Source organism: Ochotona curzoniae, unplaced genomic scaffold (genome assembly GCF_017591425.1).
Source record: "Ochotona curzoniae isolate NIBS_2020 unplaced genomic scaffold, NIBS_Ocur_1.0 contig_46, whole genome shotgun sequence".
Lineage (NCBI taxonomy): Eukaryota > Metazoa > Chordata > Mammalia > Lagomorpha > Ochotonidae > Ochotona > Ochotona curzoniae.
The window spans coordinates 4,365,999-4,391,561 of record NW_024466340.1 but is presented as its reverse complement, the minus strand read 5'-3'; the positions used below and the strand labels follow the sequence as shown (position 1 = coordinate 4,391,561).

The 25,563-nt window shown below is 44.4% G+C and overlaps 1 protein-coding gene across 2 annotated transcripts in view; it reads right to left on the bottom strand.

Moving 5' to 3' along the window:
* HECTD4 (HECT domain E3 ubiquitin protein ligase 4) overlaps positions 1 to 25,563 on the bottom strand; it is a 138,709-nt gene that overhangs the window by 37,947 nt on the left and 75,199 nt on the right. For both annotated transcript variants that reach the window (XM_040986966.1, XM_040986967.1), the window contains exons 23-44: positions 24,488 to 24,592; positions 23,399 to 23,562; positions 22,659 to 22,892; positions 21,593 to 21,785; positions 21,268 to 21,372; positions 20,502 to 20,590; positions 20,026 to 20,201; positions 18,521 to 18,656; positions 18,257 to 18,398; positions 17,987 to 18,153; positions 15,552 to 15,698; positions 14,732 to 14,916; positions 13,736 to 13,889; positions 11,598 to 11,878; positions 11,220 to 11,409; positions 10,007 to 10,088; positions 8,376 to 8,578; positions 7,790 to 7,925; positions 6,953 to 7,135; positions 6,367 to 6,531; positions 5,794 to 5,963; positions 4,377 to 4,492 (exon numbers count right to left, since the gene is read on the bottom strand). In XM_040986966.1, the coding sequence (XP_040842900.1) occupies positions 4,377 to 4,492; positions 5,794 to 5,963; positions 6,367 to 6,531; positions 6,953 to 7,135; positions 7,790 to 7,925; positions 8,376 to 8,578; positions 10,007 to 10,088; positions 11,220 to 11,409; positions 11,598 to 11,878; positions 13,736 to 13,889; positions 14,732 to 14,916; positions 15,552 to 15,698; positions 17,987 to 18,153; positions 18,257 to 18,398; positions 18,521 to 18,656; positions 20,026 to 20,201; positions 20,502 to 20,590; positions 21,268 to 21,372; positions 21,593 to 21,785; positions 22,659 to 22,892; positions 23,399 to 23,562; positions 24,488 to 24,592 (3,523 nt within the window). The remainder of the gene's footprint in view (positions 1 to 4,376; positions 4,493 to 5,793; positions 5,964 to 6,366; positions 6,532 to 6,952; positions 7,136 to 7,789; positions 7,926 to 8,375; positions 8,579 to 10,006; positions 10,089 to 11,219; positions 11,410 to 11,597; positions 11,879 to 13,735; positions 13,890 to 14,731; positions 14,917 to 15,551; positions 15,699 to 17,986; positions 18,154 to 18,256; positions 18,399 to 18,520; positions 18,657 to 20,025; positions 20,202 to 20,501; positions 20,591 to 21,267; positions 21,373 to 21,592; positions 21,786 to 22,658; positions 22,893 to 23,398; positions 23,563 to 24,487; positions 24,593 to 25,563) is intronic.

Sequence of the window (25,563 nt, the reverse complement as noted above, 5' to 3'; positions counted from 1 at the left end):
TCACATAACACACAAAAATAACTGCCAAATGGATCAGACAGAGAAAAGGAAAACCCTCTATGGCTACAACCATAAAGCTCTTAGCAGAAAGTATGGATGCAAAAGGCACTGGGTCGGGATAAGTATTTAGCTTGAGGGTTAAGATGTCTTGTGTCCCAGATCACAAGCAAAATTCCACGAGCTGGATTAGGAGGTAAGAAAGATGAAGCTCTTAGGAAACGGCCAGCAGAGCTGCCAGGCCAGATGTGTAGACAGGTCCTCTGTGCACACCTACAGGCACCAGGCTGCGTCTGGCCTTCCCAGTGGCCACATAGAACAGGGAAACCAGTTAGCTAAAAGGATTCAGAGTTCTAAATAAAAGTAAACCGGAATAAGCAGTCCAAATTACTTTTTTAAAAATTTTTAAAAAATTTTTCCAAATTACTTTTGATGAATACTTGCTGATTAATTTTTGTTAAAATAAGTTGAAAAATTATTGTTCTATTTTGTATTTTAAGATATATTTTTATTGGAAAGTCAGATTTACAGAGAGGAAATAGAGAAAGATCTTCCATCCACTGGTTCACTCTCCAAGTAGCCGTAACGGCTGAAGCTGAGCTGATCCAATGCCAGGAGGCAAGAACTTCTTCCTTGTCTCTGCAGGGTCCCAAGGCTTTGGACCATCATCAACTGCTTTCCCAGGCCACAAGCATGGAGCTGGACGGGAAGTGGAGCAGTCAGGATATGAACCAGCAATCACAAGGTATCCTGGTGCATGCAATGTGGGCACTTTAGCAAATAGGCTACTGCGCCCAGCTGAAGAAATTATTCTGAATGAGCTCATATTGGATAGTACAAAAAAAAAAACCCAAAAACCCAACCCAGTAATAATGTCCATATGAACAATCAGTGGCAAGTTTCTTAGTGTCACTGCAGTACAGGTATGTGGAATCATACCAGGTAATAAGGCGAAAGCAATCCTTAGAGGAAAAAGGACTGGAGGCTGGTGGACAGAACTGAGGAACCTTTGTCATAAAGTAGTATTAGTATCTGGTGTGAGAACACTAAGTTCCTATAGTTCACATTCAGGAAAGAAAAGACTGTATTGGGGCCACTGTAATAATACTTGTATGAACCAGCTATAAGCTTGTTAAAGGATAAATGCCAATTTTGAGTGAAATCGAGTTGAAGAAAGCCAGTCCTGTGTCATCAAGCTGGGGCACTGGGAAGATAACCGTGCAGCCGACGTGAAACGAGAGCACCAAGGCAGGTGCTTGAGGAAAATGGCAGCATCTGAACACGAGACAGAGTCGGTCCTGACCTGGCGGTGGCAACAGAAGGACCAACTTCAGACGTGGTGTGTGATCAGCTGTGGTAGGACCAGGAGGAGGCATCAGATTAGACTGAGCATCTGCACATCACTAACACAGGAAAGCTGGAAAGAAGGGCAGCTCAGAGTAAGCATCAGCTCACCCTGCTACACTCATGGGCTGGATCTCACGAGAGCACACGTCCACAGTGGAAGCTGCCCTGCTGCGAGGATGGGTGGGGGCGCCTGCAAAACACCCACCTGGGCCCAGCCAGGCTGAAGTTCTGACTCTGGGAGTGCTTGCGAAGCATTTTAATTATGCTCCCTGTGTGTTCTTAGGAGCTTGCGGAGTCTGAGAGCAGTGGGCTCAGGGGATGTGCACATTAGACTTGGGAGAAGCAGCGGCTGACCTGGGCACATCCGGGCTCTACATAGTTTCTATGTGCTTTCTTTAGGTTCTGAGATCTGTTTCCTGAGCCATGTCAACCAAGGGGTTCAGCTCACTTCTCAGGAACATTTCTTCATGGGAATACTTTCTGGAAGTGCTATCTTCCTAAACCAAATGGAATGAGGTACTCTCTTCTTTAGATGAAGGGTTAAAAATCCAGATATGTGAGCTGGTGTTATAATGGCCCTGTCTGCTACTTAAACCAGATGAGGCAAATAGAAGGATTAGGCTGAAATAGTACATTTCAAATAATGTTTGGAAACTTCTTTTCCATGTATTATTGCTTATAAACTTTATTACATTTGCATATCCAAAATGTTAAAACTTAATGACATTCAAAAGTTAAAATCAGTTAATCATCCTATCGGTTCTCACTTCATTACCTGGAATTTCATTTAACTAATGGGGTTGCTCCGATGCACGGTCTATGACTCATCTGAGATCCAACTGCTGTGTCACAAGGGAGCTCAGAATGTGCAGCTTCTTGATTTTTATGGGGAAATGGTTCTGGAGTTAGTAAATTCTGATATGTATTTATTTAATGCTCTTCATTATTTATGGTAACTTAATGAATGAGCTGTTAAAAATTCTTAATCTTGTCCTAGGACACCATTTAAAAAAATAAACCAATGGTACGAATGCAAATCTTCTTTTGTAGCAATTGGTAAGCGTGGTCAACATGTTCCTGTCCAACTCTGTCTCCAGAGTCTTTTTTCCCACTAGGAAAACAGGTTAGGTGGGTTATGATCAGACCCACTGGCAACTACTGCTCCAAACGATTATAAATCCGAGCCTGGAGTTTAGATATCAAGGCCAACATCACACACTGAGACCTAAGAACACCACAAACATATAAAGAAGCTACCCAGAAACAGACTTACAGGAGAGCAAAGGTTAATTCAGCAAGCCATCTCCCTGCCACAATCAGCCCATACTTGTGTTAGAATCCAATCTAAACCAAAAACGTAAGAAAGCAGAGGCTAAAGGCCTACTAGATGTACAAAGTTAACTCACAGACAAAAGCTCGGTCACAGCAAAGTCCCCCTTGAAGTCAAGCCTACTCCTTTTCCTCCAACGACCTCCCTGAGCTTTATCAGCAGTTCCTGTTTCTGCAGCCAGAGCTTCTACTACTACCAGCATCAGCAAGAGAGAGTGGCAAAGTGAAATAGCTATAGAACAGAGATGCGCTAAAAACAAATACAAAGCAACAGAAACCACAGCGGAAAGAGTAAGAAAGTTTACAGACAGAAAGGACAATTATTGACAAATACCATGAAAAACAGTAATAATACAGTAATAAAAATGACCAAAAGAGGTAAAACTAAAATATTAAGAGGATCAATGATATCGATTTCTTCCTTAGAGTTTGTGAAGGTTACAACACAGGAGGAATGTCTGTCCACTTGTGAATGACTTTACCTGGGGATGCAGGCTCAAAAAGCAAATTTTAACTTAAAAATACCCAACCCATCTACAACTTACAGGAAATACGAGAACAAAAGAGCAAGTTAAATGACACCACAGAGACACAATCGGCAAGGTGTACCTTTCAGGGAATCCTTTCAATACAGATTATAAGGGGAAAAAATGCTGAGGGAATTCATGTCCTAAAGATTTAAGACATAACGATGTGTGAACTTTTTTTTGGATTCCAATTCAAATAAATACATGTAAAAGCAAGCATGACCTTTGTGAAAAAACTAGAAAGCTGAAGGCTAGGATACTGAATAATACTGAAGAAATATTATTGATGTCTGAAGTATAACAGTGGTGTTATCATTTTTTTTAAGACTTCATTTTTGGAGATATATTACAATATTAATTAATTAGATAATATCTAGTATTAAAAATGATCCAGGGGTGGGAATTATGATACTGTTGATTAAGCTGCTACTTGAGACACCTACATGTCATAGCAGATGGCCAATTCAAGTCCCAACTCATCAGCTTCTAGCCCAGTTTCCTGCTAACGTGCCTGGGAGGCAGGAGAGAGCAGCTAAGCACTTGGTTCCTCGTCACCCACATGGAAGATCTAGACAGAGTTCCTGGCTTTTAGCCTGGCTTAGCCTGGGCTGTTGCAGGCATCGGGAGGGGATTAATTGTCTCTCTCTGACTCTATTGTTCAGATAATTAACTTTTAAACTCAAAGTAATGAATTATAAATGACACAGGATCAGCTATGAGTTAATAAAGGTTTAGTATGAGTCATGGTAACACAGGGATTCATTATTCCAGTCTGTCTTTTGTTTTTATATTTGTTCAAAATTTTCCACAAACACAGTTTAACTAGCACTAAACTCCTGACTTCGATTGCAGCCAATGACAGCAGTCAGAATGAGCATGCCAGTCTTAACAGAGGAATAAAGGCAAGGAATTGATATGAATGGAGAAAATATTGTGACATGGTCCTAAGGCTAAACTGAAAACTGCTCATTTCCTAGCAAGTAAATTCTAGAAACTTTTTATTTACACTTATAGTTTAGGCTGAATATGATGTCTTTAAGAGCTCAGTTGTCTGAGGAGATAAAGAAGGAGAGAGAGGGAGAGAAAGAGGAAAAAAGTTACTGTTTTCTTAGTAAGTCACAAATGAACAGACCATACTCAATAAGATATATGGTAAGGAAATTAACAAGTACTTACCAGCACTGCATTCCTGGGCTACTAGGTTAAGCACTTCAACAGCTGCTGGGCACTGTTGTATGAATTCTTCACAAAACAAGCTGTCTTCTAAAAGCTGGGCCATGACCAGGCATGCTCTTAATATTAAAAGATTTACAACATTTCAAAGTCATCAATATCCATTCTATCAACATTCAGCTATGAAAAACATTTTAATTCCTCTTTTCCCACATTCACAAGAAGGCTCACAGTTCCCACCCCCTGCTTCTCTCTAAGCTGGACTGGCTGGGCCTCTGTGTCTGTGATTCATCTATTCATGCATAAAACAATCATGGATGAAAAAAAAAGTTTTTAAAAGTATCTCTGTATGCAACATGTATAGATTTTGGTTCATTTTGGTGAGAAATAACTTTGAAATATGTTCATAGTTTATTCATGGCATGTCTTTTCCACGGACTTTAAAAAATACCCTCATACTATATAGCATTTACATTGTACAAGGTGTTACAAGTAATCCACAGATGATTTAAATTTCTTTCTCTCACACAAGGATGTGTGTAGGTTACATGAAAACCACCACATGTTCTGCAAAGGACTTGAGCATCTCCAAATTCTGTTCTCCTGGGTGGTGGTACAGGAGAGGTCCTGGAAGCGATCCTAAGATGCCAAGGGAGTCCATGAACATGGCTCTCTGATTGCTGGCACCGCACAGAAAATCTCCACGACATGGAGAGGCCAGCTGTTAAGTGATAAGGCAGTGCCATCTCTACCAAGACCTTCCCTCAGCTGGACTTCCTGGGCAACACTTGAGCTCTGCAAGCAGGAAGGAGCCCAAAGCTGGGAAGGCATACTGTATGTTCAACTCTGATTGGATTCAACATATAGATTAGAACTTTCTGAGAAGTCCCATTGCTGAAAGAACATGTTACTCTTGTTTAATGGTAAAGTATCTGCAGCAATAGACTTTGAATACAAATATAGCCAATGACAGCAGTCAGAACATGTCTTCTGCCAGTCATACAGACAGGTCATGCATAGTTTACGACACCAAAACCTATGAATGCTCCCTCACTTTTCCATCATCGATTTGGAAAGTGATGAACCAAGGAGGTAAAAGTGTGGCCTGAGACATTTAAAACATATATATGTTGGCATGTATTCCTGTGATTGAATGGCTTTTCTTTTTTTTTTTTTTTAAATCAAAGAAAGCCAGTACAACATTGTGAATGTGTTCCATATGTGTCATTTCAATTTTTCTTAGGTGAACAGCTTAAATTTTTTTTCCTAAAGTGCACAAACTGGGGAACATGAAAGATGCATAAAAGAGCCTGTTCCTCAGCCTGCTTGAGTTCCACCTACACTCAGCTGGCACTCAGCTGGGATGGCAGTGGGGGTGGGGCACCCCTTCAAAGCTCGGGCATTCGGGGGCAGTGCTCACCTGGTTCTGATCTCAGCCAGGAGCCGAACGACTGCCATCACAGGAGCTGAGCCATCTCCTGTTGCAGGAAGTGAGGTGTGAATAGAGAGACTCCCCTCCTGAGGAAGCAACATGGACTGGACTGCCTGTACTACCTTCTCAGTAATGGACAGTGTATGAAGAGGCAATGCCTGATGGCGGTGGGGGGCGCGGCAGAAAGTTAAATTCAAGCAGTTAGTTTATAAGACATGAGGCTGTCATTATTACCTGGAGTTAATTCTCAAATTTTCATTAAAAAACAAAAACAAACAACATCATAAAATCACCATACAGAAAACTATAAGCCATATCAAAACAATTAAAACTACAGTAAATATTCTGTGGAATATTCCTAGCCAACAGAGAAATACATTTTGTTCTGTCCGATGAGAAGTTTCACAACTTTACTATTAAATAAATAATTATAATCCACATAAATGCAAGCTGCAAGCAAAATTTAAATAACCAAGCATTTGTACTACTATGTTTCACTCAATACAGTGTGGTTACCATTTACAGTGACATTTTTATGGAGCATTTAAAAAATCACCTTACCTCTGCTCTTGGAACACAAAGTCTAGACAATGGAATGGTCAGTGTGTCTGATGCTTGCGAAGTCTTTCTACAGTCTATGGGTGGGAATCTGACCGTAGCTATACCTTCCTGCTCATTGATAGAAGCCACGATGCCGATGCTGCCTGATATTCCTCTCCCTAAAACCTGCAGGTAGAGACGCATGAGCGCTGCCACCAGCTCTCATTCAACACAACGAAGAACATTTACAGCTCCCACGACTGCTGTCATAGTAATTCTTCTAAGACAGGAACCAAGCCTGGACATGAATTTAAACACCAAGTCCTAAAGCCCAAGGGGATTATAACATGTTATCTTCCCAAACCTTCAATTCTAAAACACGGCTGATGTCAATGACAGCATTGGCACAGTACTGCACAAACATGAATAAATCATGAACAACTGACATGCACCAAGTGTGGATTAGCATTCCTGAGTATCTCAGGTTCCTAATTTAGCTTGAAGGAAGCAGGTTCTCCTTGCCCTACTGGGTGAAGGATACTGCTAAGTTCCTCAGTACATGATTACCCTGGGGGGAGCACCCACTGGGGAAAACGGTGGTGCTTACTTGAACCTCGGATCCTATCTTGATTGTCTCTTTGAAGCCTCCGAGGGCACACAGTGCAGCCACAGCCTGGCGGGCGATTCTCTGGAGTTTGGCAAGTTTTCTGCCGCTGCTACTGCCGTTTTCCAGAATGCTTTCTGCATACTTCCCCAGCTGCGGGATGTACATCAGTGCCCGAGACAGAACCTAAACGCAAGAGGGAGCCCATGCACCAGGAGTTAACATTCATTCAGTTTGTTTGGAAGAGTCTGTGACAATGATGGGTCTCACAGAGTGTAGATTCTGTAGATGAGAGGAACCAAAACACTACCAGGTCCAGACAACAACATGCTATCCACATTTGCTTTGTATAATCACACAGAGTTGGAAAGGCACAACCTCAAAACTTGGGACAAACATGAAACATGTCACCCGGAAGGAAAATAATCCCAGGACACCGTCAATGACCTTGAGGACTGTGGAAAGGGCAACTGACAACAGCTCTGTGGTTTGGGTTAAGTGGACTACTGCCCGTCGTGACCAATGGCTGACAGCACTCAAGCGGTGTGTCATGGCAAGGCCTCCTGAGGACCGAGTCTGGTTAACAGAGCCAATAAACCAAGGCTGTGTGATCTCCCAATGTCAGCACCAATCTCACAAAACACAAGGATGATACAAAGACTGTCATTCCTTTTCTGAGAGTACTACTCTGTCCTTGCAAATTCCAAGGGCAAAACAGTTAACAGGCACATCTGGCCAATTTGGGACATCTCTACCAGAACGTCCTTTGCGGGCATTCCCAGCGGGGGATGCCATCTTCCTCCTCCTCTTACTCCCGCAGGGCAGCGACACTGAACCAACCTTCTCTGCCGTTGTAGTCCATATCTGAGCGGCATTCGACTCTGGGGCCATGAGCAAGCTGTGCAGCAGGGCAATGACCTCAGCAGCCATGCTGTTCGCCACATGCCCGCTGATGAAGGGCCGCACAGGGTCAGTCCTGCAAGTGGCAACAGGGACAGTTCATGGTGCAGACTTGGCTTCCAGGGTTACCACGAGACAGAGATACTTTCTCCTTATCCAAGAAAAAATGGATTTAGTCCATTGACAAAATAGAATTGAAGTTATCATTGGGGGAAATTAACTTCTTTCATAACCTCTGTGGTACTGGAAGAATAATGTGGAAGAAAAGATCCCAACCATGAGCTCATGGCTCAAGAAAGACACTGGCTGCAGCTACTCCTGGTTCGCAGGTCAACCTGCTCATCTCCCTCAGCTAAAGCCACTCTGACTGCAGTTACTACCCCAGATGGGTAGAAAAATAAAACCTTCACCACAAACCTGTCACCAAGGAAATCTGAGGGGAGAGAGAGAGAGAGAGAGAGAGAGAGAGAGAGAGAGAGAGAGAGAGAGAGAGAGGACAGCTTCCAACTCGTGGGTGGGGGTTTACCTTGCTAGTTCAGAGTTCCTCTCTCGGCAAATGGAGGTTTGGGCGGTTTTCTTTTTGTCACCTGTGGACAGTCCACTCACAGTCTCTGGGCTGACAGATTCCACCGGCGGCCCGACACTGACGATCAGGCCTGACTGTGCCCACTTGGTTGCTTTCCGCAGGGCAGCTGTGGCCTCCTCTGTGATCACTTCACAGCAGCCGCCCTGGGAGTCAGATGGAAGATGCTTAGGACATGAGCACCACTCCTCCCAGAACTAAACAACTCAAGGTCTCTTCCTCTCAATGACCAAAACAATCCAGTCTCATTCTTGTAAAAATTCAAACAAAATTAGTGAGTTGAATTTCCACAACTATCACATGCCTTCACCAAGTCCAAGGTAAGCATTAGTCCTCAGAGTCTTTCTATGTTAATTCCAACCTGTAGAATCACGGGGTCCCATCCCCACATAGATATGCAGTTAAACCTTTTTCAGTTTCAGATGCTGCAGACACTTTTTTATATCAGTATAAACAGAACTACCCTGATGCCAATGACATGGGTCCAGGCCAGACCAAAGGCAGGAGACAGGATCCCAATCTGGGTCTCTCCCATGTGGGTGGCAAGGACCCATTTCTTCACCTGTCACTTCCCAGGAAACTACCAGAAGTGGAGCCAGGACTTGAACCGGGGCACTCCCCTATGGGATGCAGGCATCCCAGTGTCTGAGTAACTATGCCAACACATGATCCTTCCTTTTTAAAATAATTGTACATCAGTTGATTATAAAAGCAGAATAATTTCTTTAACCAATCCCCTAACCACGGGTATATGGATTTAATTTTGTTGGTATTCTAAACAAACTTAAAAAAATTACTGTGTTGTTCTGATACTGAGAACATATAATTACCCTCACCTTGACAATCTAAGCTCTCTGTGTGATAAGGAAAAAAATCATGTACTACTGTTATTTATTTTTAATCCTGTCCTGTATTCACTGGTGACCTTGTGTATATTTTTATATTTTTATGAGCTATTTGTTTATCATTCTGGAAAACCTGTTAAATCTCTTCTCCTTCCAACATCAAACTATTTTTAAGCTACAAAACTCTCTTAAATGAAATGAGAAAAATAGGTCAAAATTAAACATTTTCTATGACATTTTGATGTTTCTGACAAGCTGATTTTGACCAGTTCTCTTTAAAATGCCCTCAAATAAGCTACTGACATTAACTTCTCACCCTTTCTCTACGGACACATGAACCAATTAAAAAATAATTTTCCAGGGTCAGTGTTGTGGGATAGTAAGCAAAGTCGCTGCCTGTAATGCTCAAATCCCATACAGGCATTGGATTGAATCCCCACTGTTCAGTCTGGTTCAGCTCCCTGTTAATGCACCTGGGAAAACAGCTGAACACAGCCCCGGTGCGTGGGCCCCACACTTACACAGCCAGCCTGGATGAAGCCCCAGCCTGGCCATTGCAGTCATTTGGGGGGTCAACCAGTGGATGGAAGCTCTCTCTGCTTTTCCCTATCTCTGTAATTCTCACTTTCACATAAATTAATTTTTTAAATAAAAATTTCTCCTAAAAATCTAAAGGAGGGCCAATGTTTTTCAATCCTGACTTTTGTCAGCATCTCTCATCAGAGTTACCTTGGTCATGTCTCGATCCATCTTCACAACTTTCTCCATGTTGGCCCCGGTGCCGAGCCGGAAGGGACGTCCCTCCGAGCTGCTACACATAGGAAAGCAGAGGTGAAAGAGACCTTCAGGCCCTGTGGGAGGTGGGCTGTGTGCCATGCGCCAGCCCTGTCACCATCAGGCCATTCCTTATGTGCTACACCTGCCTTTAAATTCCAGCATAAGACTCTCACCTTTTCAAAAAAGAAGTGGTTTATTATCGCTCAGTTATAGCCTTTTTAGGATTCAAGAACAGCAGATGTAATGGTATCTAAGAATGTATGCGAAGCAAAGAGCACCACAAAAAGGATGATCTGAACACAGATGAAGGAAGGACCAGGCCAAGGGAGGCGCTCAGGGAGGCATCCCCATCCTGCTGCAAGGGAACCTGGGCAGCAGGAGCCTGATGCCGGGGGCGAACACTAAACCTCCCTTCCTCAGACTGCCACCGCCCTGCTTCCTGCAGGGGTTCAACAAAAACACCTTTCACCAAACCTGTCCTGGGAAGCTGCGCAATGCACAGGAGTGCTTCCTGTTGGGAGATATGTCCAGCTCAGCACTGACCAGCCGTGACCCTGAGCAGGTCACACGACCACGCCCCAATGCTGCTGAATGCTTCACTGGCACACGAAGGACCCAATTACAACAGGATGATAACATCATTAGATCACTTATTTCAACAGAGGATTCTTTCACTGAGACACATATCTGATCTAGGCTCTCTTGTGTTATCCTGCCTTCCTGGATCCCACTAACAGGGCTCAATAGGTTTGCAATGTTTGAACAATAGCTACATTTTTTTACTTGCACATTGAGCAATCATACTATTCCTACTTTAGTGAAGTCAAGCTTTAATAAAGCATCTCTCATTCTCCTCCATCTGACTGATGACAGGGATAATAAGGACGGAGGCCCCAAAGGCATCGTGTGTTCTCAAGCCCACGTCACACTGCAGGCTTGGCCCCCGGCCACAGACATTCTCAATAGGCCTCTAGCTCTCTGCTGGTTTTGCACAGATGACCAAGTTGGGACTCTGTGGTCAGACACCTACACCCACAACTGAGTTCTGCCTGTTTCTTCAAGTGTCATCACAGGGATGACAGGAATATTGTCTACCTGCTAGCCTTGTGAGGGCTGAGTGGTGGCTATGGTAGGCGAATGTGGCTACGACTATCCTTGCAGTCACCTGAGTAACGGCTGGAGGACCTCGTGAGATGACTGATCTTCCCGCTTGTGGATGAATATGGAGAGCTTGCCATCCACTGCTTCACTCTCTTCTCCAGGATCTTTATCCCCTTTTAAAGAGCTCTTGGGACTGGTTTTTGTCAATATGGTGTCAGGTTCAGAAGCAGTTGGAGAAAGAACTGTCTGACATCCTATAAGTAAAAAAGCAAAACTCCTGTGTTGTTTCTGTAGCCCCCTACACATCAAAACTACTGCTTTGCAAATCTCTCTCCCGTCTCTTCTCTCTCCTGTCATTTTCATTACAGAACTCATAGCTGCGGTCAGGGACCCAACTGCACAGGAGTGCACTGGGCATACCCTGCCGTGTGCAGCTCCTTACCTGGGACCACATAGTCTGCCAGCTTGGCCAAGAGCAAGGAGGCGATCTTGGAGGCCGGGTCACTGGGGTCCTCCTGCTCACTGTTCAAGGAGGGCACGGAGTAGCTCCAGGGAGGGAGCTCCACATTGCCACAGTCTTCCACACTCATCAGCGGCAGCGCTGCCCGGCACAGCTGCAGAATGATGAGCACGAGCTTCGGTGACGGGCGCTGGTCCAGCAGCAGCGAGAGGAGCTTGGAGACACACGCTGGCTGGCTCAGGATGGCTTTGCCTATGTGACTCCTGGAGGAGGAGGAAGGAAATGTCATACCCTAAACTTTTTAATAAAGTTATTTAAATTTATTTGGGAGGTAGAGTTAACAAAGCTAACATTCCATGCACTGGTTACTTCCCCAGATAGCTACAGTGGCCAGGTCAGAGCCAAGAGCCAAAAGCTTCATCCAGGTCTCCTAAGCACTTGGGCAACCACCTGCTACTTTCCCACGTATATGGTATCGCAAGTGATGGCTCAAACCCACTATGCCACAGCACTGGCCCTAGAATATCCTCTTTTAAAGATAATGCATTTAGGGCCCGGCGTGATAGCATAGTGGTTAAAGTCCTCACCTTGCACTCACTGGCATCCCATATGGGTGTCAGTTTTAATCCCGGTAATCCTGCTTCCCATCCAGCTCCCTGCTTGTGGCCTCGGAAAGCAGCTGAGGACAGCCCAAGGCCTTGGGACCCTGCATTTGCATGGGAGACCCAGAAGAAGCTCTTGGCTCCTGGCTTTACATTGGATAAGCTCCAGCCAGTACAGCTGCTTGGGGAGTGAACCATTGGACAGAAGATCTTCCTCTCTGTATATCTGACTTTCCATTAAAAATAAATAAAATCTTTTTTAAAAAGATAATGCATTTTAAAAAATGATAATACATGAGGGCTGGTTAAATTGTCACTTTCTGGTATCCCATACTGGAGGGTCGGTCCGAGCCCCAGCTGCTCCTCCTCCTACCAAGCTCTCTGCCACACTGTTGTGCCTGTGAGAGCAGTGGATGATGGCCAACCAATGCTTAGCAATTACGGCCAGGAACTCCATCCTGGTGTCTCCCATAGCGGGCCCTCAGGTGCTCTCTCCGAGGCACTTACCAGAGAGCTGCATGAGAAGCAGAGACTAGCCGAGATGCAAACCAGGCACACTGACATTACCAGCAGGCGACCCAAGTGGAGGCTTCTCCTGACTACCACAGCACCTAACATTGTTTAACAGCTCTAACATTGTTTAAATCATGCATATTATATGGTATCATTAAGAATTTTCACATTTTGAAACTAAATACTATGCTTCAATAATTTGGTTTTATTTATTGAATTAAATTTGTGAAAGATTTATTTATTTATCTGAAAGGCAGAGTTTAGAGAGACACAGAAACTAAGACAGGGAGATAATCCATCCACTGGGTCACTCCCCAAATGGCCACAACGGCCAGGACTAGGCCAGCCCAAAGCCAGAAACCCAAAGCTTCATCCAGGTCTCCCAAGTGGGTGGCAAAGGTCCAAACAGCTGGGCCATCCTCTGCTGCCATTCCCGGTACCTTAGCAGGAAGCTGGATCAGCAGCGGAGAAGCCAGGACTCAAACAGGCACATGTAGGATGCCAGTTCTGCAGGTGGCAGCCCAACCCACTGTACAATGTTGGGATCCTCAACAACTGTTTTCTATCACTTTCCTTGAAGTAGAGTATGTCAAAACGGCCCATCTAGCAATTCAGTTGTTTCCAAAGACAATCCAAATAACTTAAGAGGAAATTCAGTTCCGTGGTGGGTGCAGTAGTGTAGTGGGTAAAGCCACTGCTTGAGACACACGCATCCTATGATGGAATGCTGGTTCGGGCCCTGGCCATTCTACTTCCAATTCAGCTTCTGCAAATGTACACTTCATGTACTTGAACTTCTGCCGCTCATGTGGGAGACCTGAATGGAGTTTCTGTTCTCAGCTTTGGCAACACCTGGAACTAGCTGCTGTGGCCTTCTGGAGAATCAAAAGTGGGTGGAAGATCTTTCTGTCTCTGTCACTCTGTCATTCAAATAAATAAAACCTTGAAAACCTTCAGTTACAGGAACGCCAGCTCCTCCCGCAGCTCCTGGTTCACGCACCGTACCTGGAGAGGTCATTGAGGAGACTGAGCACATCCTGCAGGGCATCGTTGCCGGCAGCCTGGTTGCCGCAGCACTCCGTGGCTCGGGCGAGGTGGTTGGTGAGCAGGCTGGACACCTGGCGGGCCAGGCCGGAGTGCACTGCCTCCGTGGAGCCACCTTCACAGTGAAGACAGGAAAAACACAGGGACACCCCGAGGACACGTGGTGAGCCTGCAGAAGTTGCCAGGGCTCCCTTGCAGCCTCCCCACGTTCAAGCCCATCCCTTGCCTAGCTCTTACTTGCTCAGTGTTTCACAGAACATCTACTAGTGTCTCCTAAGACAATATTTGCAGTAAAACTAGCATTCAATGCTAACATAAACTTAATTAATCCAAATGAAATGAAGGAATAATATTTTGAATGACAGAGAAAAAATCATTATGCTATTGATGATGACAATATGTTGATTTTTTCAACTCATATCTTTTTCTTCTTGAATGCAGAGGCCTTTCAGGACCTTTCCATGTTCACTGTAGCTCCAGAGCGCCCCCTGGAATTCCTTGTGAAAGTCAGAAAGATGGTGATTCCTGGTACTTGGCTTGCTGTTTTTGGGCCCTCAGCGCACACGGTGTGGGTTCTGCTTTGGATCCTTCAAGAACAACTCACATCCTCTCCACTGGGAACCCCTCCCGACTCCCAGCACAGGGGCTCTCAGGGACACCTGTGCCCCACAGCCTCCCCTGCGGCCCTCCATGACAGCACAGATTGTACTATGGCTGCTCCCTGGTCTGCTTCTCCTGGCAGGTCCTATTTCTCAAACGGTGGAACAACAAACATCTTACTCATTTTCTGCCTGGTGTACATAAGTACACCATAGGCATTCAAGCCATTAAAACATATAAAGAATGAATAAAGGGTAAACAAGTTATACTTATAGCCCTGAGTATTGTGGAAAAACTTCCCCCTAAGTTTACTTTATAAGTTAGATTGGGCACTAAAAGAGGTCTCCCATTTCTCACCTTCTTCTTTTTCCCACTCTACACAGCGGTTGGCGAGCACCTGGAAGGCAGCCCAGGCCATGGTGGCCACCTTCTGCTTCTTGGTCTGCTTCTCACTGGAGCTCGACTCGGACTGGCTGCTCAAGCTGCACAGACGGTCCATGAGCTGCACGAGGCCACTGCGCACCAGGCACTTCTCTTCACTCCTGCCAGGTCAGTGCAACAATCAAGTCTCAGGACACTCCCATGTGAGGCTCGGATGAACAAAACGGCACAAAACGTGCTGGTGCACCTGTGTACAGTTGAGCCTACTGTCTTGTACAATCAGACACAAGAACTTTTGCCTGTATCCACGATTTCCCTCACAAACAAGGAACTTCAAATTCCAGTCTGTTCATATAGAACAGTAAAGAATGGAACCAAGCAGGTTTCCAGAATACAAAACCAATTATGTGTTTTCTCAAAAGAGATTTTAAATAATGAGTCCATGAATGTCTGACATTTTAATTATACTGACTTAAGAAATACATGTGCATATGCAATTACTTTTTTTCCCCAAATATGTCGATATTTTTCCCAAATATGTTAGTAAGTTTCTAGGGGCTTTCTGTTTCTCATTGACCTTTCCTTTCCTCACAATATAGCATAATCCTTTTGGCTGCTTCTGGTCATGCAGGAACTCAAAATAAAGGACTATATAGGAATCTTAGTTGTCACGACAGCTTGTGTAGTTGCAAATGGATAATTAAAGTGACAAGTCCCAGTTTTTAAATTGGAAAATACTTTCACAGACAATGTTGTGGTCTAACTTAGACGTGGCAGCAGGGACTGCTGTCCTCACCTGGTGTAAGGTATGGTGCACAAGAGGCCGATGCTGTTGGCACAGGCAATCGGATAACGCGCGCACAAAGACACAACAGAGGTCATGGTCTCCCCAAACGCCTCCTGGACATGCTCGACCATCCCACCACAGGTGAGTTCTTCAATTCTGTGGACCACAAACCCAAGATTAAGCTTCCTGAGCCATTTCCAGGAGGGCACTGTGGCTAGGAGAGCAGCAGAGGTCATCCCAAGAACCTAGGTCGCCCAGAGGTGCTGAGAGCTGAAAGGATCTTGGAGATGAGCTCAGTGCTTCCCCAACTACACAGCATTCTCTGCTGCAGGACTCGCAGGGAGGCAAACTGCAGGGCGACTGTAAGAGCAGGGGAATGGCAGCCAATGCATTGTAAACTTACTTGATAATGAAACCATTTATTTGAGGCACATTTATGATATTCCATGCAGAACTGACAGTTAAACACACATTGTATTAAGGAGATAAACAAGGTCGAAATAAATTAGCTGCCAGGTCTATCAAGTTAGCAATTCAAGTGAGCAGAGTATGCGGGCACAGTCAACACACACTAAGATTTTCCCAATATAAAATACAACATGTGGCTGATCTATAGCAATTAACATTGAGAACAAACACTGTCAGTGCTTATTCACGAAGACTTACGATCCAATCGTTTTTAAAGATCATTTTGTGGCACAGGCATTATAGTGCAGCAGATAAAACCACCACCTGCAATGCCACCACCACATATGGATAGTGGTTCATGTCCCAGTGGCTCTATTTTCAATCCAGCACCCTGCTAATAGCCTGGGAAAAGCAGCAGATGGCTCATTTAATATTTGGAATTTTTTGAAGTAATGACTGGGAGATTTGGGGAGGCTCCTGGTGTCAGCCTGGCCCATGCTGGGTTCAGCAGCCATCTGAAGAATGAAACAGAGGATGAACGTTCTCTATGTCTTCCTCTCTTTATAATACTGACTTCCAAATGGGTATGTCTTAAAATTTTTCTTCTCCTTTGTTAGGTATTTCGTTCATCAACTTTTGTTATTTATTTGTGTTGTTTACATTCTACTTGAAAGGCAGGACTCACTGTTGGTTCATATCACAAACGCTAACAGCAGCTAGGACGGGGACAAACTGAAGCCGGGAGCCTGGGACTCCAGCCAGAAGTGAATCCATGTGAATCACAGGCACAAGGTGCCACCTGCTGCCTTCCGGGGTGCACACCAGCAGGGAAGTTCTGGAAGTGGGGGACCAGGACTTAACCCAGGCACTCTGGTACTGGAAGGTGGGGCCCAATATCCTAACTGCTGTGCCAAACACTCATCTTCTGATCCTGCTTGTAATAACAGAAATAGGTAAATAGAACTACCTTCAGTTTTAAAAAGAGAATTAGTTTAATAAATGTTAAAATAATTTAAAAAGTTAAGAGAATATCACATATTGGGCCCGGCGGCGTGGTCTAGCAGCTAAAGTCCTTGCCTTGAACGCGCCGGGACCCCATATTGGTGCCGGTTCTAATCCTGGCAGCTCCACTTCTCATCCCGCACCCTGCTTGTGGCCTGGGAAAGCAGTTGAGGACGGCCCAAGGCTTTGGGACACTGCACCCGCGTAGGAGACCTGGAAAGAAGTTCTTGGCTCCTGGCTCCTGGTTTCAGATTGGCATAGCATTGGCCGTTGCGCTCACTTGGGGAGTGATTCATCAGACGGAAGATCTTTCTCTCTGTCTCTCCTCCTCTCTGTATATCTGATTTTCCAATAAATAAATAAATAAATCTTTAAAAAAGAAAAAAGAATATCACATATCAAAAGCACTATATATAGGAGATAGCTATGATTAGAAGAAAGGAAAAATTCACCATAATGTAATAAATACTATCCTAAGATGGTAGATTTACGGGTGGGTTTTATCTTTAGAATCTTGTGCATTTTTGAAAAATGCCATTTGTCACTGAGAGACAAAAGAACAATGCTACCAGCATTATAAGACTATTTTGGAAGTAAGCTGTGGTCACACACTCCGTTCTGGGCGGCCATGGAACCAGCGTGGCCGATGAGCCAATGTGTCAGGAAGCCGGCAGCACTCTGGATGGCTGAGTCTACCACGGGGAGATCCCACAGGCAGAACACATCACAGACAGGAACAAGACCGCTACTTTCTCTTACAAACCCTTGAGCTTTTCGAGTCACTGTTTCCAAAGAATGTCTTGTGCTTCACTTAGTACTATATTCTCTTCCAACCACTAACCCTCTGTTGGCCAGAATTCCTTAAAGAAATGCCAAGAGGCCCAAGCAACCTCCAGCAATTCCAGTACAGGACTTTCTGGCTTTACTTACAGATGTGTAAATAAGAAACTGTGACGTCATGCCCTAATACTAATCTCTGGTAGGGCTTCAGTCCATTCTAGACAAGGCAGCAGAAGACAAGCAAAACAACTGACCTGGGTCCTCCCTGCAGGACCATTGTCACCGGACCCACAAGGTGAGTGACCCCTCCAACGCGCACAGCAGCTGTTAGCAATTCCCGCATGTGCACCAGAGCCTGCTTGCGTGTGTTTCCCCGCCGCCACCTTGTCTGTGCAGCCAACAGAAAGCTGCTACTGGACACCTGCAACGCACAAGAAGGAAATCCACCTGACTTTGGCGCATGGTCACTGGGCCCCCTGTGCTGCTAGTGGCTGAGCACCTGGAGTCTGCAAAACCTGACGTACTGCTTGGTCGGGGTTGGTGCCGATGAAAGCAAACAGCTGTCCCAGCAGGACACTATAGGTGGGCTTGTCCCTGCTGTCCTCGATGGCCAGGGACTGCAGGAGTGTAAAGGAGCTGCTACGGTGGCTGGTCACATGACGCCGCCTGTGGCAAGCCAGAGGGTGCAGAGGTCAGGAAACCAAGGCATGGGCTCTGAGAGTGCCTTCTGATGAAGGCATTCAAGTACCTGCATTCATGCAACCCCACCCTGGCCATCAGCCAATTACCTCTGATTGGCTCTAGTAAATTCCAAATCTTCATTACCAATCATTTCCAGGTCAGAAGGAGCCGACATGCTGCGGAGAAAAACTGGCTGCCGGACAGCATGCGATATCACTTTGGTTTCAGAAGCTGATTTACATGCTGGAAAAAGAGTAGAAAGGTTGATGTTTCTGCTGCCTGCTTCTTCAGGAGTTATGGCAACAGAAGCAGCACTGGAGAGACTCTTGGCTTCTGGGCAGAGTCTGGCCACCAGTGCAGTCAGCAGTGCACGCCGGTGACTTTGGGGGCCAACTTTCTACAATCTAGGTGTTAGATTAACAATTATTTTAGTTTGCAAATTAAAAATCTCATTAAATCTGTTTTCCAAGCCTGGTATGGTAGCCTTGTGGCTAAAGTCCTTGCCTTAGGTGTGCTGGGATCTCATATGGGCTCTGGTTTGTGTCCTGGCTGCTCCACTTCCCATCCAGCTCCCTGTTTGTGGCCTGGGAAAGCAGTCGAGGACGGCCCAAATCCGTGGGATCCTGCACTCACATGGCTCCAGCTGTTGTGGCTGGCCACTTGGGGAGTGAAGCAATAGACAGATTTCTCTCTCTGTCTCTCCTTCTCTCTGTAAATCTGACTTTCCAATAAAAATAAGTAAATCTTAAAAACATATCTATTTTCCAAAGGAAGGTTGAAAAATTCATTTAATTTCACTATAACATAACATGTCTACTACATAACTATTGAACCTAACTATATATATATGTAACTATGTAAAGAGATTTCATAGTAATGCAACAACATATATATGAAAACTGTCAAGATCATAAATGTAAAACAGAGGGCACTGGATTATAACAGTATATATCATGGGGAAGAATCACGTTGGTGGAATAGAGTGAGGATACGGTGCAGTATGCATTTCTACTTCTGGATTGAGGATGGACTCTCGGTGAAACTGTTGGATGTGTTTTGTCAATGTAATGATGGACTCTGCCACTGTCCCTGCCCACTATGATGGACTTATACCCGTCTATGAGGAACTACGCTGTTATAATGATATGAGAGAACTCGGGCGGAGGGAGCAGAGGTTAGGGGAGGAGGTTGGGGAAATCCCAGGGCCTATGGAACTATAACATAAAATGACAATAATATGATAATAATAATAAAAAGGAAAAGAAACTCCCCAATAAAAACATTAAAAATGTCACAGTGTAAAAAAAATGATAGTTTAAAAAAAAACCTCTGTCTTTAGATATATCTACATCTATATCTAGATCTAACCCTAACTTGATATAGATATAGGTGTACATAGATATAGAAGTCATGGGTGTTCTTGGATGTTCCCAAGAAAACCTTCATCAGACAGGCAACAGGGGACCACAGGTGCGCAACTAACTCTACAACACAGGGATCTCATGAGAAGTAATCCCTCGAGGGAAAGAAAGGCAAGCTTCTCAATGCTACGATGTTCCTACTTTGCCTTGCGAAGCGCCCAGGTGCACAGTCTCATTTAGAGCAGCAGTACCTGGCGTCTCCGCAGGAGTCCCCGAGATGCTCCTGGTGAGCCCTGACTGGGCTGCGATGGTGACATGCAGCAGCAGCTCGGCACGGTTCATCAGACTCTTCACCAAGGTCTTCGTCTTAGCCAGTGGGTGTGATGGCTTCTGAATGAGAGAATTCACTTCTTGCAGGAACTTCTCCCTGTAAAGCAAGACTGCTTTCATTTAGTTGTTCTCCTGCTTAGCAAAAACGATGGGAAATTTATTTCAAGGGCTAGGAGAAGGCAGAGGGCCGCCAAGCAGAAGTAAGCCAGCCAACACCGCTTACGGCTCCCTCACTCCACCCGCAATGAGCTATGCTAACTTCAAGAATCAAAACTTCCAATTCACCAAATGAGCACCACATTAAAAATAAATGTTAACTCCTAAGAAACTAGACCTTCACGATTTGTTCTGAGCATCAAGGAGATAAATCAGCCTTAACAGTAATTATGTCACTGACCTCAGTGATAGAACCATGTTTTCAAGATCATTTCCATCAAAGGAGACTTCCTTCATTGAACACAAAAGTTCTAATTCTTTCATTTTGTTCTAAAGAAGAAAAACGAAAAGATGGCATGCAGGTTCTCTCAAAAGCAAGTTATACTGCACACACTTTTAAAGGAACAGAAAATTCAGAGACAACTCATCACCTTTGATCCATATTTTTGTGCTTAATGCACATTTGTAGTTTCTTCAACATTTAAAAAAAAACCTATTTGAGGAAAATAAGACACAAACATACAGAGACAGAGATCTTCCAAATACCCAGAAGAGCTGATGCTTGGCCAGGCAGAAAACAGGGAGCTTAGGAGCTCACTGCAAGCATCCTGACACAGAATGGGCGTGTCCCAAGTGGTACTTTAGCCACCAGGCCAAACACCTGCATCCATAATTTCTTACTTCATATTTAAATGGTAATAAATGACACTGGCTATTTTTGGGGTATTTCACCTAAATTTAGAATTCTGCCTGGTTTTCATTTTCCTAAGGCTTGAAAACAAAATTTAATGCTGATGACAATTTCTTTAGGTTTTCCACAAAACTATTAGTTAAGTAAAAATAGAACTTAGTGATTGCTTATCTGTATAGTGACAGGCTGATTCGGTCAATTTTCATCTACCCTCTGTTAAAGTGACATTATTTGAGCTAACACACGTGCACAGAGCATCTCTCTCTGCTCTATAAAGGACTACACTCTAGCGATAAGCCACACACTTCATGCTCACCTCATTAAAATGGTAATCGTAGAAGAAAGGCATGTTATTCTCCAATTTCCCCTGTATGGCATCATCGACTTCACTTTGCCATTTCTGTTCCAATTCTGCCACACTCTGAACACAAAAAAATGAAATCAATGTATAAAAAGATGCGAAATGAAAGCAAGTATAATCTCTTGAATTCACAAATTTTGGCTCCCACATTGATTTTTCAAAAATTTGGATTCTGGTTTAAATTTCTTGAAATTTCCAGGAAAGAAATTATAGTTATTGGATAAACAGCTATCTTATAGCTGAACAGATAGATAAATACAAATGTCTTGCTTTCACTTACCTGCAGTTGTCTCTCCATGGCATTAAGTTTCTTAAAGGTCTCTCCCATAATTTTACATAGCAGATCATATTCCTCAGCATGTTCTTCTTGATACTGGAAGTTTATTAGGGATTGCAGTGCATCAACCAAGTTCAAGTGCTTAATAACACATGATACCACCATCTCCTCCATCACATCAGGTTGAATCACTTCTCTGTGGTTACAATGGAAACTGGTCAGGATGTACCAGGCCCCAGTTTGCCAACACTGTATCTTACAGGTTGGAGAATGTGGGCTTTGAATTAAATACACTAAGTGCTTTCCACACTTGCTTTGGTACCAATAACATAAGTGGCTTGAATGTGATGATGCATTTTGGTAGTCTTACATTAGAAAATAATTTAGTACATTAACTGACAAAACTAAATTAGTTGATAAAATTGGAAATCAAAATTCAAGAAATTTCATTTTCTAGCATTTATCTGTTTTGAGCTAGTCATATTAAAATCAGAATAGGTCTAAGGCTTAAAGCAGATCTTCAGGACCCCTTATCAACAAGGCAATCCTCGGCAGTACTATGGGCTTCTGTTGCTTGGAGTACATGGACACTGGGTTCAAACAATGAATCCTGCTTTCAGTATCACTTCATTTTAAATTTCAGCTCCCAGTATTTCCCTTTGTCAATTTCTTTTTTTGGTCAATCTTGCCGCAGAAAGCACAGTACTGCAAAAACAGACCTTAAGCGAGAATACCACAGACATCACTTCAGCACCTTCCCAGCCTCAGATATACAGAAACCGAAGGAGAAGCTGACTACTAGTTCAAACCACCTGAGAGAAACCCAGACCTTGTCAACGTCAGTATGCATCAGAATCACAGGGGAAGCGTGCTAACTCACAGACTTCAGAGTTTCTCACTACAGCGGTGTGAAATAGGCCCTGAGGTCTACCAGGAGATTAGAATTTTATACCAGGCCCCCCGTTTCACTAAGTATATGAAAGGTGCACCTGTGGAACCATTACAACACCCACACCAATTGCTGAAACATTTTTCATGGGAAACAGTAAAATGCTACATAGCAACATACTTGATACTTGGTCTGAATTGAGGTCTAGCGCGCCCAGAGATTTCCCTGAGCTTTATCATGATTCCTGGAGGCAGCCTGATTCGGGGCAGGTCAAAGTAGTTCCCAACAGGAGGCACAAGGACGTCAGCAGGGTAGGTGAATTCTCTGTCTTCCTCTATGGTCAGAGGCAGTGGAGAGGGGCTTGGAGTAAGGGCAGGAGAGATCACGCCATTGGCCTCCACCTGCCACTGGCACCTGAGCAAACAGAAAAAAATCTCTTCACTTCCACTTCCACCAAGATTTCTGGAAAGCTACCTGAAGTTTGACATCTCAACACGAATTACCACATTACGTGTTACATATTCACCAAACCTCCAGAGGCCAAAGCAAGATAAAATCCACCTCCTCCCCGACACTGGATAAACTTTGAAACAGAGAAGCTGGAAGCAGTGCATGGGCAATATCTGGTCCCCACTACCCAGATGCTGCAATCGATGTATTGCCGTGCTTGCACTGTAACACAGCTACTGGGGATCCCCATCCTTCTGGGGACCCCGCAACTTAATCACACGATGTTTGGCTTAGAGAAAAGCCCATGCAGTTCCAGGATGTAATTTTACATTCAGTGAGGTAGGGGCCAGATGACAACACCCAGGAGATTGTCAAACAGGAGGCACAACCAGCTGGGAAATGCGGTAAGGTACTCTTCCACAGAAAATTGCTTTTCCTTTATAGTCAAAACCAGGTGAATCTTCCATTACCTTTGCAGAAGTTTGGACCGCAAGAGCTCCTGGCAGGCTTCTTCTTCTTTGGTCATTTCTGGTCCATTATACAGGATTCTTAACATGGAACATGCTAACACAGACAGACCTAAAGCCAGGTCTACTAGAAAAGGCAAGCCTCCTGAGACATCCTCCGAAGACTCCTACAATGCAGACAGGAGTAAACCGCAATGGTCAGTGGTCACAGGCAGAGCGCTGCCACTGGTGCACCTCACTGCACTGTCCGCAACTGGGGGTGCCACTGAGCAGCGAGTTATCTTTGCTATGGGAAACAGGTGCAGCACCCAACACCATGAGTAGATGGTGGCACTGGCATGACCACTGAATGGGTCAAAACTCAAGTCTGGAGAGAGAAGAGCTGATGAGACTCCAGATTAAATACAGCATAAACCATATGCAAGTCCTTGCTTAGCTCCCTCTCTGCTGGGTCTATTCAAGTAATACTTGCTATTTTGTTTTGTTTTTGGCATCTAGTCTGTGCTCCAACCAGGAGGTTGTCAGTGACTGCACTGAGTCCACCAGAGAACCAGGGAGGGCCTCCTGGGTAGCTGAAGAGACATGGAAGAACTGAACAAAGGTCCCTGTCCTCTCAGAGCTTACATTCTAACCAAGTTTTCCACTCCAGGAGAGTCTTGGCTTGGTAAACCTTAGGCAACCTCTAAGCCTAAAGTATAGTTTTAAGACCCAGTACCTAGTGAGAGCCGTAGAACTGCCACTCCTAAAACCCAGAATCCAAGTGCTGACTTGCACTGAGTGCCAGAGTGTCCTTTGTTACACGGGAGGATGCCAGGGCTGGGTCCCCCTCCAGACGCGGAAGCAATGTCATCTGTACTGGTCAGTTGATTTAGGTCACTCCTAGTTTTGTTTTATTTTATTTTGTTGATATTTTGATCACTCTTAGTGTTATTCCCTAATACTAACTACTGATATTTCACTACTGTCAAATGGAAGAGATGGATGAAACAATGGTTTGTATTTTGCCCTGCTTCCAAGGCAAATATGATGCACGTAGCCAAGGCACAAAGGGGAGAGCACGTCTTGTCCACAGCATTGGTTAGAATGAAGTACCTGAGCGCGAACTGTGCAAGCAAAGCCCCACATAGCTTTATCAGGAGTGTTGTGTTCACGACCACTTCTCATTTCAAAGGAGAAGGTGACAGTATCTCCTTCCACCTTAAAATTTAAGGGGGGAAAATGCACTTTAAAAACAAGACACACAAGTTTCAAGACAGCAATGAATTTCAGAAATTTACTTTCAAAAGGACTACAGCAATAGTTCACTCTTTTTCTCTCACTTGCTTTTTAATTAAATGCTATTTCCTTCCATTCAGATTACCAATATTTAGGTGTTTTTTTCTGGCCAGGTAGCTTTGGGATAAGAAACCTGGGAAATGTGCCACTGTTCCCAAAGGGCAGGATCACAGGAAAGTCACCAAACACTGAGTGTAGTTCCTAAGAAATTTCCCAGATTCCTATTCTTTTTTGTCCTTTCCCTCACATTTTTCCCTTCACTTCTCCAACTCACATGTGTCAACTGGACAAGCAAATGACAAATCCTCTTGAACAACAGTGGCTGAGGGTTCGAAACCTCCTCTGCATTACAGAACAACTCGAAGCGCAAGAAACAGACACCACCCAACCAAGAGGTGGCACACTGATGCAGATGTGGACAAACTCAGACGACACGGAGCAAGGCAACATGCTTTCTATGCTGACTCTAAGAGGGGACACAACATAAGTGAAAGAAAGACTGGGGCAGAATGTGGAGTGATCTGGGATTTTAATGGGTATTTGTGCTCGCCTGCTACTCTAGACAGATAAACAGCAAACAGCTCTGGAACCCAGATAACAAAGAATGATCCTGACCATTGCAGTTTAACAATGCTCCAAAGGCCCTAGTCAAACTGCAAATATTCATTCAACACTTTTAAATTACACAGGCCCTGTGATTTATTCATAGCTCTTTGAACAGACAGTGAAAGACATGCCAGGACCAGTAAGAGGGCTCCCAGCTCTGGGGCGGACAGAGGGATGATGTCCCTCAGGGAAAATAGGGCCATTCTGAGGAGGAGGGAGCCCACAGGCCAGGCAAGATGGTGCCACCTTGCACCAGAAACTCCCTGGCATTACACTCAGAACCTGGG